Raw genomic sequence first — 18922 nt, forward strand, 5'->3', positions numbered from 1 at the left:
TCCTGTTCAGCTGGACGCTAATATTGACTCCGTCATTTTCATCACTGTGGGGACGTGTTAGCCACAGCGGTTAGCTACAGACCATTGCTCCCACCACACAGTTATATCCGTCTGCTGAGGTTATTGTTCACATCGGAACATTAATCGTCACTGTCTGTTTGAAAGGGACATTTTGAACTGGTCTGAGTCGGTAGTTCAGCGAATCTCAGACCCAGCATTACTTAAACAAGGTCTTTGTCTAGCAAGTTGATAAAAATCTGCAGGGACCTGGTGAGGCAGTCTTTTTTGCCCTTTCTGATTTATTTATTCATTCCGAATAGCAGAAATATTGTGTATGTTTCTTGCTTCCTCAGGATTAGCAGCTTTGCTGCCAGTTCCATTTCCCACAGAAGATGGCCATTCATGTCGATGGGATAGTAGCTATCGTGCTGTTTTATTTGTTGATCCTGTGTGTTGGAATATGGGCTGCTTGGAAAACTAAAAATTCGTGCGCGGAACATGCAATGGATCGGAGTGAAGCCATAATGATTGGAGGAAGAGACATCGGATTACTGGTCGGTGGGTTCACCATGACCGGTGAGTGCCAAGTAGCTTTTTGATTCATTCCGAAGTTCTCGGGAGTAGCTTCTCCCCCATCGTTCAATCTGTTCAAGTATATATCCATTAAAGGCGGCTAATGACCCCAGTATCACTGCAAGAACGGCTATAGCGAGGAAACGAGAGAGAAAAAGTCTCTATAATGATTGGATTTTTGGCGCCCATTCCATTTAGCCCCGTGGAGAGTAAATTGTGTTAAAGACGGTTGTGGTGATCTCTCTCAATAGAAAGCTCTACGATTTTGAAAAAGGTTTAAATAAATCCTAAAATGTCCCTTTATAGATGCACCCAAATGACTTGCTGTTCCATCAAATTCATTACCAGACACAGACTGATGGAAGGTGATTCTCCGCAGCCGAACATTTGAAGATAGATGTTACATCAAAATGAGGCAGACACTCAACCACTTCTCACTGCAGTGACCTTTCTGAACTCTCCCCTCCCCATAATCGTAGTTTCTTTTTTTTTAATAAAAGCAGCTTCTGTAAGGTGTAAACCATGCTCCACGTGCAGTATTTAATGGTAGGTGATAACACTGCCTTTCTATTCACATTATCCCACTATCATCGTCTTCCGTTGGTGCTGCAGTATACTCCGCCAGAATTCTATTTGCTATTGCGCTGGACTAAAACTGTGTGCTTTTCATTAAACAAATCCTTCTTTTCCCGTGACAGCGACTTGGGTTGGCGGTGGTTACATCAATGGCACAGCAGAGGCGGTTTATGTCCCTGGCTACGGCTTGGCCTGGGCACAAGCTCCATTCGGATATGCACTCAGCCTGGTTGTAGGTATGGACCAAAGCTCTTGGCTATTGTACAATTAAAATCGACTGGAAGCTTCATCAATTCCCACATACAGCACCAGCAATCTACACAGTCAGCTCTCCATGTCCACAATTTTATTTTTGGGGGGGGGGGGGGGGGGAAGGCACAAAATAAACATTAGATCAAGTCCCCCCCCCCCCGAATCTGGGGGACACTCCAGACACTTTTAACTGTCTTTTTTTTTGTGTTTTTTTTGTGAATGTTTTTTGGGGGGCATTAAAATTAAATATTTTACAAGTGCCCCCTATAAAAGGGGAGGGGGACACTAAAACCGGCAATTAAAACAAATTAAACTTTAAAACATATAAAATCAAATTAAAATTTGGTTGCCGGTGGTAACGATGCACTCCAGTCCCTCCCGCACCTCTCCATGTCCACAACTCTTTTAGAGTAAACAAAATACATTAGATCAAGTGCCCCCACCCCCGATCTGGGGGACATTCCAAACATTTCCCAAGGCCCTTTTTTTTTGTATTTTTGTACGGGGTTTTTTTGTGTTTTTTAGGGCATTAAAATTACATATTTTACAAGTGCCCCCTATAAAAGGGGAGGGGGACACTAAAAACCCCGGCAATTAAAACAAATTAAACTTTAAAACATAAAATCAAATTAAAATTTGGTTGCCAGTGGTAACGATGCACTCCAGTCCCTCCCGCGCCTCTCCATGTCCACAGCCAGGACCTATATAGCAGACTGTTAGTCACTAACTTTAGCAAACCGCCCAAACAAACAGGCAATCCACACAAATCTCAGTACCAACTTGCACAACTCTAAAAAAAATACAATTCAGCCATCTTTAAAGAGGGCATAACCACTAGAACCTGCAAATTAACAAAAATGTTAAAGGACCAATTAGCACAACCAATTAACAACCGACAATAATTTAAGCCATCTCAGCTCTAATGTAATTCAATAGCTACCTATTAAAATGTACAAGGTCAGTTGATGCACCTAAATGGTGTGTGCGATGTTTATGATAGTCCAATAGACAGTGTTGATTTTTACTGATATCCATATACTAGAAAATCACATGTTTACATACAAAGTGCTTCTAATATATTCTTGATACAGAATTGAATCAGAGGAGTAGGAGGCTATGCTTTCTTACAATCATACCGCATGTTTTTAAAAATAATTGAAATTGACTCTTGTTCAACCACGCACTCATCATTTCCTGCCTCTTACTATCTCTACAGCTATCAGCGGTGGTTCTTGTTACATGTAGTTATGCATATGTCACATCACTATTCTAACGTTTTATTAAATTGGGTCTCGTTATAACTAATAACATTCAAGACAGGCTGTAACATTTAGAAAACCTTATTACTGGTAGTGTATTGGTCTTTCCAAGATAAAGCAGCAGTTAAAAACATTAAATCTAATTTGACAAAACACAACTAAACATGAAAATGTTTTAAAATCATGTAGAATTAAAGTGGAAATGTATTTTCACTAAGTTTCATTAGAATAAAACTGAAAATCGTGATTATAAACTACAGAAACTTTATGCATATTACAACATAAGTATCACCTGAATTTATAGAACAGACTACCTCCAAATACAGTGCAGGCCTCACAAGTTCCAACAAGTCTAACATGAAGACAGTAGGGAGTTAAATGAGTTAAGGCCTTTTTTCCTTTGTAATAATTATAGCTGGTGATTGTTGCAACTTGGGATTTGAGGCTTTCTCTATCTTACAGGTGGTTTGTTTTTCGCTAAACCCATGCGCTCACGAGGTTACGTGACTATGTTGGACCCCTTTCAACAGATTTATGGCAAACGAATGGGAGGATTGCTCTTCATCCCCGCTCTCATGGGGGAGATCTTCTGGTCTGCAGCCGTACTCTCCGCTCTAGGTAAAGTCCTCCACCCCACCATTAAGGGCATGTCTCATTGACTGAAATCGCAACAAGTGTCAATTTCAGACCAAGCACTGTCAGTGCGCGTCTAGTTGACGTTTCGAAATTAAAAGTCCCATTAATGCTGTACCGACAAAACTAAATGCAGTGGCCCGTTTCTATGTAGATAATGCAAAGTTTTATTTTAAGGTGGTTGAATTAAAGGATGGAAAGAGTGTTTTCTTTATGTTTACTGGATGCCAATATTAAGTTAATAACCATTCGTTTTTCAGGTGCAACCTTGAGTGTGATTGTGGACATCGACATAAACTTGTCGGTTATTATTTCTGCTGTGATCGCAATATTCTACACTCTGGTGGGTGGATTGTACTCGGTTGCGTACACAGATGTGGTCCAGTTGCTCTGTATCTTCATAGGATTGGTAAGCTTAATAATTGAAAGCATGCTGCACGAGTTTCATCCACAACTGAATGGATGCACAGCTAAAGTAAACCAGTGTTTCAACATTTGAATCCTTCTTTTTCAGTGGATCAGCATCCCTTTCGCCATGTTAAATCCAGCAGTTACAGATATCACCGTCACCGCAAGTCAGTACATTTATCAGGAGCCTTGGCTAGGGAATATAAATACACAGCTCATCTTTACCTGGCTAGACAACTTCTTATTACTGGTATGGCTAATGTGTTTGATGCCTTCATTACCATCACCATATTGGTAAATGTCACATCTGATAGAAATAACAATGAAACCAGCAAATCAGTTATTTATATATACAAAAATAACAAATCAGAGAGTATGTGCTTAAGAAGAATATAACATTCCTCACACTATGCCTTATTAATGCATAGTTAGACGATATATAAAAATAATGTAGTTCCTAATAATAGTGAATAATTGTGTTTATTTTCAGATGCTGGGTGGAATCCCGTGGCAGGTGTATTTTCAGAGGGTTCTTTCTGCTTCTTCTGCTACCTATGCACAAGTCCTCTCTTTTCTGGCTGCTTTCGGCTGCATAGTAATGGCCATTCCGTCTATACTTATCGGTGCAATAGGGGTATCCACTGGTAAAGTAGCCTCGTCTGCAAAGTATCATTTCAAACTATTCTGAGACTGAATACCTGGGCGTTATAAATGAATTTTTGTTAATTTTTTTTAATCCTTTCCCCATAATATTGCCATTTGGATCATTTGAATGATTGTGTGAATTACTATTTTCTCTTTTTTTTACTTTTAATACAATTGCTCTCATTTTGTTAACGTTAATTAAGCTGAATAACATTGTTTACATTAAAGCTTGATCTTAGAACTTAAAGTTATCACTTTTCCTAACACAATTTAGAAGGTCCTTGTAGCCTGCCCATCTTTGCTCAATACATGCAAGGTTGGTTCCCTGAACAAGGGCATTTTACTCACTTTAACTATACTGTATAAAAAATGCAGGAGTAACTTCACTGAAGTGCATTTTTGTATTTTGCATATATCCTATAAAAAGTCTGAGATGAATTGGACATTGCATCATAACTTATAACCATTATGTCACTGGTTGATGGAGGAAAATGCCATAATTAGATTTTTTTTTAAATCTAAGTCTTTTGCTTAAAGTGAAGCATATTTGTGATACAAATGGTAATCCATGAAATATAGTGAATGACAGTCTATGTATCTTGTTGATTGGAGCATTTATCCTGCACAGCCTCAGACCCAATAAATCCTAAATGTGATGGATGGATCTTTAAGTTGCTGGCCAATGTTTTTACTAGCTGTATATGTTGTTTACAACATTTAATTTAAATTGTCTAACAAAGGACATGGTCATTCAACATGCTTCAGTAAGTGTAGTTATATAAGGCTCAATTTTCCCCAAAGTTTTTTTTTGGTGTACTTGAAGAGTTACGCCCATTTTTGGGGGGCCCAAGTATGCCAAAAAAAATGTTCTAAGTTTTCCCGTTGGATTTCTTCATTTTGACATGGTCTAACCTGTCCTTTGGTTTTGGGGTGGAGCCTTAATCTGCGCCAAAAAGATCGGGCTGCTATGGTAAGCAAGGATACAATGCAAGCTGAGGCTGCAAAGTGAAACATACAGCCAGCTCGCAACACATTGCATCAATTTAAAAACACATTGAAATGTATTGCAGCAACTTAGCTCCAATGCCCCCAGCCGAAGGGCTTGTAGGTCTGGTCCTGAATGGCCTCCCCGGTTCGCCACCCGAATCGATCCCCCGTGTCTGTTTTTCCCTCTGTCTCTCTCCCTCTGTCTGTCTCTCTCTCTTATCTGCGCCGATTTCCTTAACTCTCCAGAAGGTTTTTCTGCAGAGGCGACATACGCTGGCCTAAGCAGAACTAGAATAACTCTCAGCTGGCCAAACTTGTCTAAATGGCTAGAATTGGCCCCCTTTTGCTGAAAAAAAACAAACCTACAAAAATCGTAACTGAGTTACACTGGTGCAAATTGATTGGGAAAACTGTCGTTTTTTAACGTAGGCCAAAAAAAGCAGCCTGCTCCACAAAAAACAGTGCAAATCACTGGGGAAAATTGAGCCCAATGTCTTCACTTCCTAACATAAAGAGCCACATAAAAAATAAACTGAAAGAAATGAATACATTTCCAAATTCTTGTGGTAATATATTTCTGTAATAATTAATTGAGGTACAAGATTTACAAGTGTATGAACTGTGATGCTACTACTGATCAAAATCAAAATTTGGTCTGTTGGTATATTGGCAAAACCACCACTGCAATTTTTAGTATCAAATTTCTGTTCTGAACATATAAAAATTAATTCCATTTTGCCACCAAATAGAAACAAATTGGGGATTACTCTAAAGTATTAACCATTAAAAGTTCATCACAATATTTGCTTGTAATTGTGTCAGATATTTGTATTTGTCCAGATGCAAAATAACATCAAAATACTTGCAAATGAGTAACATTCCTTTTGTCTGTAGGTTGTTATACAATAGGTACAATTTATATTCAGATTGTCCTTTTCTCTGTATAGACTGGAATCAGACTTCCTATGGTTTGCCAGACCCCAAGAGCAAGAATGAGACTGACATGATTTTGCCAATAGTGCTGCAGCATCTATGTCCATCCTATATTTCCTTTTTTGGCCTTGGAGCTGTCTCTGCTGCAGTAATGTCATCGGCTGATTCTTCAATTTTATCAGCAAGTTCCATGTTTGCTCGGAATATTTACCATCTTGCATTCAGACAAGAGGTAAGCTTGGATTTCAAGAAGGCAATTATTCATACAGGTATTTTCTTACAAGTGAAGAAGCACTGAGCATTTTGCATGGTCGTAGTTCATATAAATGTTTGTTGTGATTCTTGCAGAAAATGAGAGGGCAAGAAGTTCCAAATAATGCTTATTTTTCCCAAAAATGAGTGAGATGGATTTCTTTGTTTAAAACTTTGGTAGACCTCTTTCATTATATTATTTACTAAATATTATGAAACATTATGAAAATAATAAATCACTTTATAAATCACTGGTTTTAGGCCCCACCAGCAGTATTGTGTCCAATTCTGGGCAAGACACTTTAGGAAGGATGTCAGGGCTTGGAATGGGTGCAAAGGAGATTTGCTAGAATGGCACTAGGATGTGGGATTCCAGTTACATGGAGAGACTGGAGAAGCTGGGGTTGTTCTCAAGAGCAGAGAAGATTAAGGGGAGATTTAATAGAGGTGTTTTGATAGAATAAACAAAGAGAAACTGTTTCCAGTGACAGAAGGGTCTGTAATCAGAGGATACATATTTAAGGTAATTGGCAAAAAAAACAGAGGCAAGATGAGGAGATTTTTTTATGCAGCGCGATATGATCTGGAATCCACTGCTGAAAGGATGGTAGAAGCAGATTCAACAATAACTTTCAAAAGGGTATTGGATAAATACTTGAAGTGGAAAAAAAATTGCAAGGCTTTGGAGAAAGGGCATGACAATCAAACTAATTGGACAGCTGTTTCAAAAAGCTGTTACAGGCACGATCGGATGAATGGCATCCTGCTGTGCAGTATCATTCTATGATTCTATAATGCATTGTAGCTAAGCATGAAATTGTTTGATAGAACCAGGAACTGGTACATCAGTTATTGCTGCTTAGGTCAAAACATATACTGGTATTGTATATCAGAAGTTCAGAGAGGTAGCTATAATCTCAGTGATTGTACTGGGTGAAGAGGTCACAGCTAGATATTCACCTTGAAGGAAACCCATGCTACATTAGTTCATCAGTCATACCACGGTGATTAATATTCTTTTCTCAATATAATTGTTTATTGCAGGCTACAGACAAAGAAATAGTGTGGGTAATGCGAATCACCATATTTCTATTTGGAGGAGCTGCAACATCTATGGCATTGTTGGCCGAATCAATCTACGGTCTATGGTATCTGAGCTCAGATCTTGTCTACGTTATTATCTTTCCTCAGTTAATATCAGTACTCTTCATCAAGGGAACAAACACCTATGGCTCCATTGCTGGATACATCATTGGTCTTTTGTTTCGAATTAGTGGCGGTGAACCATATTTACATCTGCAGCCATTTATTTGTTATCCTGGATGCTATTTAGAGCATACCTTTGGAGGTGAACCAGTCTACATTCAGAAATTCCCCTTTAAAACCATGTCAATGTTACTTTCCTTCTTAGGCAACCTTGGTGTTTCATATCTGGCCAAGCACCTGTTTGAAAGTGGAATATTGCCACCAAAATTAGACTTTCTTGACAGTGTTGTGTCACAACACAGTAAGGAAAACATGGACAAAACAATCTTGGTGAATCATGACAATATTACTTTGTCAGAGCTGGTGCATGTTAATCCAAAACGCAGTGCTTCAGTTAGTGCTGCTTTTACCAATAAGGAAGCATTTGAGGACACTGAGTCAAATCCTGAATTTTCCAAGTCAGACAATGATTGATCCTCCACTTCTGTCATCTATTGAGTTCAGTGCAATCATAATCAACCCAGGACAGTACATTAACAATATAAAATAAAAAAGCATTTTAGTAGTTATCAGTATTTTTAGCAAATTAAAGAAAATTGTCTATATCAGTGCTTTACTGATGATTGGTCATTTAAATACTGTTGTACAGTATTTTTTTAATTCATATACATAAAATCAGATTAAGCTATAATTTTTGAATCTGGATAGGTTGTGGACTCTTGCTACTTTATATTGGCACATTTCTGATACATGATACCATAATTTATATGGACCGAGTAGTGTTGTGGGGCTTTATATAAAGACAGTGCTATCATGAGCAGTCACAAACTCATTGCTCCACTATTCTCCCCATTCATGGGCCAAACTCTATAATGAGCTGGACTCAGCAAATAGCTACCTCATTCCTTGTTGTTGCGATTTTAATTGTCATTTATTAACAACACCTATACATCCACAAACACACTCAAGCACACGCACATATACATATACAAATAATGAACCCTGACAAGTCAATTATTACCCTTGCTGTTTTTAACTGATGAAATAGAAAAGTATTCAATGGCAGACCCAGTTAGTACCCATTTCTTATTTCTAAGAATAAGGGGTAAGCCATTTAGGACTGAGATGAGGAGAAACTTCTTCACCCAGAGAGTGGTGAACCTGTGGAATTCTCTACCACAGAAAGTTGTTGAGGCCAATTCACTAAATATATTCAAAAAGGAGTTAGATGTAGTCCTTACTACTAGGGGGATCAAGGGGTATGGCGAGAAAGCAGGAATGGGGTACTGAAGTTGCATGTTCAGCCATGAACTCAATGAATGGCGGTGCAGGCTCGAATGGCCGAATGGCCTACTCCTGCACCTATTTTCTATGTCTATGTTTCTATAATCTGGATTCCATTCCAGTTCATTTGGGAAAATTGATGGAAGTGAAATGTTGCAACTTTATTGCTCATCATCTATAACCAATATGAAACATATGCTGGTGATCAACTGTGACCTGAGAACCCACCTTTGGAAATAAATATGACCATTAAATGCCATCAACCTTTGGCATCTGAATGGCATTTTATTGCTAATACCAGATATAGTTCAATATTATTTGTGCCTTAAATATATGCAGTACCAATCTATCCAAATTGTAGATTATCACCAGTGCTCTGATAATAGCAGATTGCCTTGTAGTTTAAAAAAACAAGCCAACCTGTCAAAGCAGTAAATTGTCTACAGATGTTACAAAGGTCACATGGAGCAGCAGTAGATTCCTTCATAAACACATCTCTTTTTTTTTTCCAAGGCAAATGAATTTAATATAGTTATGCGCTAATGTCATTTTTAAGGTTTGTTTCATACTTTACACCAAATCATGTGATTTAAGTAAAATATTTCAGGTCAAGTGCTATAAAATGCAATGCAGATTTGCCCTTTCATACAAGTTTTAATAATCTGTTAATTTTAAGGGATGGTTATTGCTCAGTGCAAGTGATATCTTGTCATTTGGCCATCTGGCATAAAGGTTGCAGGATGTGGATGAGATTGTTACCGCTGGAATACACATATATCATATTTTTGTGGCATTATTTTGTATCTTTTTTACACTGTGGGACCAACATTCTTCAGGGGTTGCACCTGTCTCCTGCAGTAGCTCCAGCGGGAGATGATCAGACCCCTTGGAAACAATGCAGAGCCGGTTGTTATGGGTGTCTGCTGTTTCCAGGAGTTTTTCACTTTCTTTGTAAGGGGCAACTGTCATCAAGGGGACGGAGCCAGGGGCAAGAACTGCCTGCACCGGAAGCTGCTACCCTGAATAAGGTGATGCATACTAACCACCACAGGGACGAATGTGGGATCCAGGCCAAGAAAGTGCCCTGGAATATTGAGGAAATAACCTGAATTTAAAAAAAAATCAGATCAGCACCCTTACACAAAAGCTGAGGAACACATGGCAGAGGGTTTGGCAGGGCCTGGACAACACATGTTGAATGGTGGCAGGCAAAGGAGCTCCCGGTCACATGCGGCAGATGAACACAGAAGGTGTAGCCATAGTGCTGCATGCATCCACCTGCTCCATGCTGGTTAGGTGCCCTCCCCTTAATCTAGCAAACTCTAGTGGGGTCAACGCTGAAGAGCACCAGAGGGATTGTATTCTGAAAAATGTTGCCCTGTGTTATGAAAACCAGTGTCATATCACGTACTATTCCATTTGAACAATTAGACATGCTCGTTCTTGGGGTTGAATTGAAGTATGCTTATTTCAATCTGGTTCCATTTACATTCTGTTTTTGTTAGAATCCTGGTTTATTCTGGATTAAACTGCTGTTTTAATCATTTACCATCCTCTTCACCAGTCAATGTAGCTGCTGAGAATTTTTTCTTTAACTGATCTCTATTTGGATGACCTATATCTCTCTTGGTTTGCATTTAATCTGCCAGGTAGAGTATGCATCCTCATTTATTAATGTTCCATTGTGTTCCACAAGGTGATAGGAAGGGACAATATGTACGAATATAAAGGGGCTACAGGAGGGGTCAAAACTAAAAATCATGGTTTAAAAACTAGTATTAAAACACTCTACCTAAATGCACGCAGCATTCGAAATAAGGTAAATGAGTTGACGGCACAAATCATTACAAATGGGTATGATTTGGTGGCCATTACAGAAACGTGGTTGCAGGGTGGCCAAGTCTGGGAATTAAACATACAGGGGTATCTGACAATTCGGAAAGATAGACAAGAAGGGAAAGGAGGTGGGGTAGCTCTGTTAATAAAGGATGATATCAGGGCAGTTGTGAGAGACGATATTGGCTCTAATGAACAAAATGTTGAATCATTGTGGGTGGAGATTAGAGATAGTAAGGGGAAAAAGTCACTGGTGGGCGTAGTTTATAGGCCCCCAAATAATAACTTCACGGTGGGGCGAGCAATAATCAAGGGAATAATGGAGGCATGTGAAAAAGGAACGGCAGTAATCATCGAGGATTTTAACCTACATATCGATTGGTCAAATCAAATCGCACGGGGTAGCCTTGAGGAGGAATTAATAGAATGCATACGGGATTGTTTCTTAGAACAGTATGTTACAGAACCTACAAGGGAGCAAGCGATCTTAGATCTGGTCCTGTGTAATGAGACAGGAATAATAAACGATTTCCTGGTAAAAGATCCTCTTGGAATGAGTGATCACAGTATGGTTGAATTTGTAATACAGATTGAGGGTGTCTCAAACGAGGGTACTATGCTTAAACAAAGGGGACTACAGTGGGATGAGGGCAGAGTTGGCTAAAGTAGACTGGAAACACAGAGTAAACGGTGGCACAATTGAGGAACAGTGGAGGACTTTTAAGGAGCTCTTTCATAGTGCTCAACAAAAATATATTCCAGTGAAAAAGAAGGGCGGTAAGAGAAGGGATAACCAGCCGTGGATAACCAAGGAAATAAAGGGAGTATCAAATTTAAAAACCAATGCGTATAAGGTTAGTGGGAAACTAGCAGATTGGGAAAATTTTAAACGACAGCAAAGAATGAGTAAAAAAGTAATAAAGAAAGGAAAGATAGATTACGAAAGTAAACTTGCGCAAAACATAAAAACAGATAGTAAAAGCTTTTACCGATATATAAAATGGAAAAGAGTGATTAAAGTAAATGTTGGTCCCTTAGAAGATGAGAAGGGGGATTTAATAATGGGAAATGTGGAAATGGCTGAGACCTTAAACAATTATTTTGCTTCGGTCTTCACAATGGAAGACACAAAAACCATGCCAAAAATTGCTGGTCACGGGAATGTGGGAAGGGAGGACCTTGAGATAATCACTATTACTCGGGGGGTAGTGCTGGACAGGCTAATGGGACTCGAGGTAGACAAGTCTCCTGGTCCTGATGAAATGCATCCCAGGGTATTAAAAGAGATGGCGGAAGTTATAGCAGATGCATTGGTTATAATCTACCAAAATTCTCTGGACTCTGGGGAGGTACCAGCGGATTGGAAGGCAGCTAATGTAACGCCTCTGTTTAAAAAAGGGAGCAGACAAAAGGCAGGTAACTATAGGCCGGTTAGTTTAACATCTGTAGTGGGGAAAATGCTTGAAGCTATCATTAAGGAAGAAATAGCGGGACATCTAGATGGGAATAGTGCAATCAAGCAGACGCAACATGGATTCATGAAGGGGAAATCATGTTTAACTAATTTACTGGAATTCTTTGAGGATATAACGAGCATGGTGGATAGAGGTGTACCGATGGATGTGGTGTATTTAGATTTCCAAAAGGCATTCGATAAGGTGCCACACAAAAGGTTACTGCAGAAGATAAAGGTACGTGGAGTCAGAGGAAATGTATCAGCATGGATAGAGAATAGCCTAGCTAACAGAAAGCAGACTGTCAGGATAAATGGGTCCTTTTCGGGTTGGAAATCGGTGGTTAGCGGTGTGCCACAGGGATCGATTCTGGGACCACAACTGTTTACAATATACATAGATGACCTGGAAGAGGGGACAGAGTGTAGTGTAACAAAATTTGCAAATGACACAAAGATTAGTGGGAAACCAGGTTGTGTAGAGGACACAGAGAGGCTGCAAAGAGATTTAGATAGGTTAAGCGAATGGGCTAAGGTTTGGCAGATGGAATACAATGTCGGAAAGTGTGAGGTCATCCATCTTGGGGAAAAAAAACAGTAAAAGGGAATATTATTTGAATGGGGAGAAATTACAACATGCTGCGGTGCAGAGGGACCTGGGGATCCTTGTGCATGAATCCCAAAAAGTTAGTTTGCAGGTGCAGCAGGTAATCAGGAAGGCAAATGGAATGTTGGCCTTCATTGCGAGAGGAATGGAGTACAAAAGCAGAGAGGTCCTGCTGCAACTGTATAGGGTATTGGTGAGGCCGCACCTGGAGTACTGCGGGCAGTTTTGGTCACCTTTCTTAAGGCAGGATATACTAGCTTTGGAGGGGGTACAGAGACGATTCACTCGGCTGATTCCGGAGATGAGGGGTTACCTTATGATGATAGATTGAGTAGACTGGGTCTTTACTCGTTGGAGTTCAGAAGGATGAGGGGTGATCTTATAGAAACATTTAAAATAATGAAAGGGATAGACAAGATAGAGGCAGAGAGGTTGTTTCCACTGGTCGGGGAGACTAGAACTAGGGGGCACAACCTCAAAATACAGGGGAGCCAATTTAAAACCGAGTTGAGAGGGAATTTCTTCTCTCAGAGGGTTGTGAATCTGTGGAATTCTCTGCCCAAGCAAGCAGTTGAGGCTAACTCATTGAATGTATTCAAATCACAGATAGATAGATTTTTAACCAATAAGGGAATTAAGGGTTACGGGAAGCGGGCGGGTAAGTGGAGCTGAGTCCACGGCCAGATCAGCCATGATCTTGTTGAATGGTGGAGCAGGCTCGAGGGGCTAGATGGCCTACTCCTGTTACTAATTCTTATGTTCTTATGTTCTTATTTATGTGGCCATTGTACAAAATCACAAGATATACATGGACAAGAAAGGCTATTTATCCATTATTAACTTATCCATGTAAAAGAATTTACAGCCATCTATCATGTCATCCAACTACTTCTAACTACTCTTGGTTAGCCAACACTTGGAGTACGGTATACAGTTCTCGTCGTCATGTTATAAAAAGGTTACTGTCCTACTGTCATGGTTTAACTTGAAGTAAACAGATTTACTTTTTCTATACTTGTTACTGTCTTGTATACCTCAATGAAATCTCCGCTCCATCAGCTCCTTTGAAATATGAAGAGCCCACTTTTCTACAGGCTCTCCTCAAAACTTGGTCTGACATGAGGGATCAGCCAGCAGGGTCTTCTCTGCATTGCCTCCAGAGCTTGAATGTCTCCTTTGTGACTTGATGACCAAAATTAGAAACAGTACTCAAGGTGTGATATGCATGTAACACTATTCAGTTTTAACATCCACATTCCATCAACCCTCTGAATTGTACTCTGCGGAGCAGGTTTCCAATCATCCTGGTTAACCCTTGCCACTGGATAAAGGCCTAGCTCTGTCAAGCCCATGTGGTGGCTGATGTGCAATGGTCACCACACGTTAAAAAAATCCACGCACAGGCATCTTCCACCCTTTCAATTGGAGTTCAGGACTAGACTATCAGGTCTTTCATTGAAACATCTGTGAACTCATGTGGAAATAAGTCATCCTCATTTGAGGGACCACCTATGATGATGACTGGTTTTAGCAATATAGTTCAGCATTCTATTTGCATTGTTGATCGCTGCATCAGTCACTGAACACATTAAGTGCTCTTAGCTTTCTTTCAACTTCACCTTTAGTTATTCAATACCATTCATTGAGTAAGTATGGAACTCCATTCTTGTCTTCCTATGTTCAATAGCTTGACTTCTCCTTGTTGAATATCATCTACCATTGAACTCGACTGCCCCTTGAGTTTACCATAGTTTGCAAATGTTACCAATTTGAATACAATTGATATAAATTAGAAGTAGTAAGGGTCCCAACAATGATCATTTAGGTTATTCCACTTAATACTTTTATTGATCATCACAACATCAACCCCCAAACAAAATACTGCATTTACCTTCACCCAATTCATTTTAGTTTTCTCATCTCTCCTATAAAGAGGAATTGGACCAAGTACAGAAATGGGAATACAAAAGTAAAATGCTGCAGATGCTGGAATCTAAAATAAAAACAGAAAATGCTGGAAATCTCAGTGGGTCAGGCAGCATCAGTGGAGAGAGAAACAGAGTTAACGTTTCAGGTCGATAACCCTTTGTCAGAACTGGCTAATGTTCGAAATTAACAGACTCTTGAGGAGCACTGAAAGGGGGAGGGGAGGAAAGAACAAAAGGGAAGGTCTGTGATAGGGTGGAAGACGGGAGAGATTTGAGAGACAAAAGGGATGATGGGCTGACTTGAGATGGTAATGACAGAAGTTAGAAAAAGATTAGTCTAGATAGAGTGTGAATGGCAGAATAATTACCAGCTGCCATGGGAAACAGAAAAAATATGTAAGATCGTGTGGGGAGTTAAAAAAAGGAGGAAAGGGAGCAAAATATGGGCAGAGATTATCGTCTGAAATTGTTGAACTCGATGTTGAGTCCAGAAGTCTGTAAAGTGCCTAAACAAAAGATGTGGTGCTGTTCCTCAAGCTTGCATTAAGCTTCATTGGAACAGTGTAGGAAGCCGAGGGTGGAGATGTCGGAGTGGGAGTGGAGCGGGGAATTCAAGTGACAGATGACCGGAAGCTTGGGGTCATGCTTACGGAATGGGAATACTGCTTAGTTTGTATTGCTAAGGGATCAGTGAGTCTTCAGGTCATTCATATTATCTTGAGATTGTTGATTGAAACCAAATGGAGTAATAGTTTTATATCATGATGTGAACAAATCTATATTTGTAATATAATTGCTTCAACTCAACAAAATTACTAAAAATCCAGCTCCATCTGGAAATTCTAAAGTTTTGGGATTATGAATGGGATTAACAAAATTGGTTTCATCACCATGCTGAAAGATTGAAACACAGTAGAGACAAGTTGAAAATTAGGAAATTAGCAGTAATAAGGGAAATCAAACAAAGCTTTTTTACAGAAAGGATAACTGATTTATTCTAAAAGTCTTTCAGTAAAACCATTGAAGTAAATGGCATAAAAGGATATAGATGCAATTAGATGTTTCTAGTGATAGCGGGATTGAAAGGTTTAATGATAAGGCAGGTCGGTTATATATCAAAAAGAAACAAGTTTGTTGGGCCGAATGGCCTTTTCCTGTTCATAAAAATTTGCAAGTATTATTTTTGTGGTTTATTTGCATCATTGAAATTCAGGGATTATTGCTCAGGCTTAAAGTAATTATTACAACATTTTTACAGTGACAATTTAATTTTACTATGAACAAAGCTTTTGAACTTTCCAGCATGGAGTTTTGATAGAAGACTAAGCCTTTATTTGTGGGGGCACGGAAGTCTGAGAGAGGAAAGAGAGTATTTAAACAGTTCCAATCATTATAGTCAGTATGCAAAGCATGGTGTGAATTTTGTCTGCGATTGAAGATTTAGAAGTGGGTGCCCTTAGATATCTAATGTTCATTTGATTTGAGTGGGATGGGGGAGAGGTGTGAACAATATCAAAAAAAAATTACTTTTCAGCTACCTAAGTTATGTAAAATGATTATAAATTAACAAGAGATTCACAATGATAATGCCTGTAGTATATGAACAACCTCCCAGTTTTTCCAATAATGAATTTTTCATAATTTGACATTATAAAACATTTTGCCTTTATTTCTTTCAAATCTATTCAATCAGATGTAGATTATGTATGTAGACAATGTAATGTATGGTGCCTCAGATGATCGGGTAACTATGTTGTGAATGTACAATGTATATACATATAATGTATATTTTTGTCTGTGCCAGCGTTGTCATCTGAGGATTCTTTCAAATACGGTTATATAAAACACTATTTGTGTACTCATCATTTGTGGAATAGTATAGTACTCAAATGTGATATTCAGGATGCAGACTGTGAGATGTATTACTTGTCTTCCTTTCCACTAGAACAATAACTATTTATTTGCAAACTGTCCATAATCAGCCATTTTTGGATGTTCATTATGCAATACTAATCAAATAAATTATGTGATTTAAAAATGCTTACATATTTAATACATAGCTGAACTGCAGGGGAACCCACTTATAGTGAACTTAGTTATAGTGAAACTTCAACATCAAAATTTGTTAATGGAATGATGCACTTACTAATGTGCAAGAAGTGCCCACTTAGCCTGAAAATCTGTCATGATATATTATTCCTTCAACAACAACTTGGATATAAATGGTGCCAGAAACATCGTAAAAATGTCTCATGACCCTCTGTAGAAGCACAAATAGAAACTGAGCTGTTGTAAAAGATTGAGTGGAGGTGACCAAAAGTGTCAGATAAGTAGGGTTTGAGAGGCTTTGAAGTTGGTGAGAGAGGGAGCAAGGTGAAGAGGTTTAGCGAAAGAGTTCCAGAGTATAGGGTCAAGACAGCCCTCCAAGGGGAAGTGAAGGGACAGGTGGTTGCAAATGAAGCCACTGTAATAGAACCTGAGGAGGTTGCAGAGGTAGGGAGGGCAAGAACATGGAGTGATTTGTAAATGAGGATGAAGATTATGAATTCAATCTGTTGGGACATGGTGAGCCAATGGAAATGGTAGGAGCAGAGACAATAGGTGGACCACACTCTGAAAAGGATAGTATGTGGGTGGCAAACTGATTTGGAGTTTGTGTAGCATGGCATCTGGGAGACTGGCAGAGAGAGTGCGGAAAAAGTTGAGCCTGAAGGGAACACCGTTGTGGATGTGGGTTTCAGGAAGGAGGTGCTTGATGCCTAAAGATCGGTGGATTTGGATGGAGAGTGAAATCATTGCTTTCAATTCCAAAAGTATTAAATACATGTTTCCACAGTGACTGATTCTGTAACTGTGGCTCTCTGACCCTGTTCCCGCCACTAGTGTCATCCTACCCTATCCTATCATAGGTTAACATGAGACAAATATAAATACAGAACAGTTTTTTAAATTGTCCTTGGGATGTGGGCAACACTGGCAAGCCAGTATTTATTGCCCATCTCTAGTTGCCCTGATGTATGAAGACTCAATGTCGGTAATTTTAACTTTGGGCATTGGTGTAACGTTGCCGATATCGAGTTAACGAGCATTATACACCATGCCCGATTTTTCATTTCCATCAACTTCAGCGAATGAAAATCTGGAGAGGTGTATAATGGGTGACGATCCAATATCGTCCCTTTTACATAATTGCCCAGAGTTAGAATTACCCCCAATCACACAGTGTGGGACTAAAGTGCCTGAATACATTAGTGAACCCATTGGGTTTTTATGACAATCCAAAAGCTTTCATGGTCATTTTTCTGATGCAAGCCCATAAATGGCCAGATTTATTTAATTCAATTTCAGAACTTGCTATAGTGGGATTTAAACACACAACAACAACTTGTACTTATAGAGCATCTTTAACATAGTAAAACATCCCAAGGCGCTTCACAGGAGCGTTTTAAAACAAAATTTGACACTGACCCACTTAAGGAGATATTGGGGCAGATGACCAAAAGCTTGTCAAAGAGGTATGTTTTAAGCACAACATCTGCGTTTCTAGTACCAGTACCATAAGCACTAGGCCACCTTACATGTTATTCATCCTAAATTTTGGAATAATAAATCTAATATTTCACTAGCTCTCTTAACAAAGCTGATTGCAAGCCACACTGTTGCTCTAAATTCCTCTTACAGGATTTGAACATGGCTCTGTGCACATGAACCTTGATTCAAATAAAACATATTGAAAAGAATACATTTAAAAAGCATTACTTAATGATTAGTTATAATATTTGAGGCACTATAACAAAAAACATATTTTAAGCAAAATCATTATTTTAAATGTTTTAACTTGTCTACAATAATATTACTTTCTTGAAGAAAGTCATTGGGGTAAATCTTTGTTTTCACCACGTGGACAATAATCTGGCAGAGCAGATCGCCAGCACATTATAGACCAATCTGATACTTATTCCATTGTTATGGAAGCAAATGCAACAGCCATTTTGCCAATGCAAGATCCCACAAACAGCAATCAGATGAATAACCAGTTAATCCGTTTTTGATGGTCTTTGTTGAGGGCGATCATCAGAAGAACATCTTT

General features: G+C 39.0%; 1 protein-coding gene across 1 annotated transcript; it reads left to right on the forward strand.

Annotated features, from left to right (window-relative positions):
* The first annotated feature begins 392 nt into the window (after positions 1 to 392).
* Positions 393 to 8198, forward strand: LOC139274810 (high-affinity choline transporter 1). Its single transcript, XM_070891502.1, has 8 exons — positions 393 to 576; positions 1272 to 1385; positions 3123 to 3278; positions 3554 to 3702; positions 3808 to 3951; positions 4192 to 4345; positions 6281 to 6498; positions 7563 to 8198. Exons 1-8 carry the CDS (start codon positions 393 to 395, stop codon positions 8196 to 8198), a joined length of 1755 nt encoding a protein of 584 aa, XP_070747603.1.
* The last annotated feature ends 10724 nt before the right edge of the window (positions 8199 to 18922 follow it).

The sequence above is a fragment of the Pristiophorus japonicus genome, chromosome 10, assembly GCF_044704955.1.
Source record: "Pristiophorus japonicus isolate sPriJap1 chromosome 10, sPriJap1.hap1, whole genome shotgun sequence".
Classification (NCBI taxonomy): domain Eukaryota; kingdom Metazoa; phylum Chordata; class Chondrichthyes; family Pristiophoridae; genus Pristiophorus; species Pristiophorus japonicus.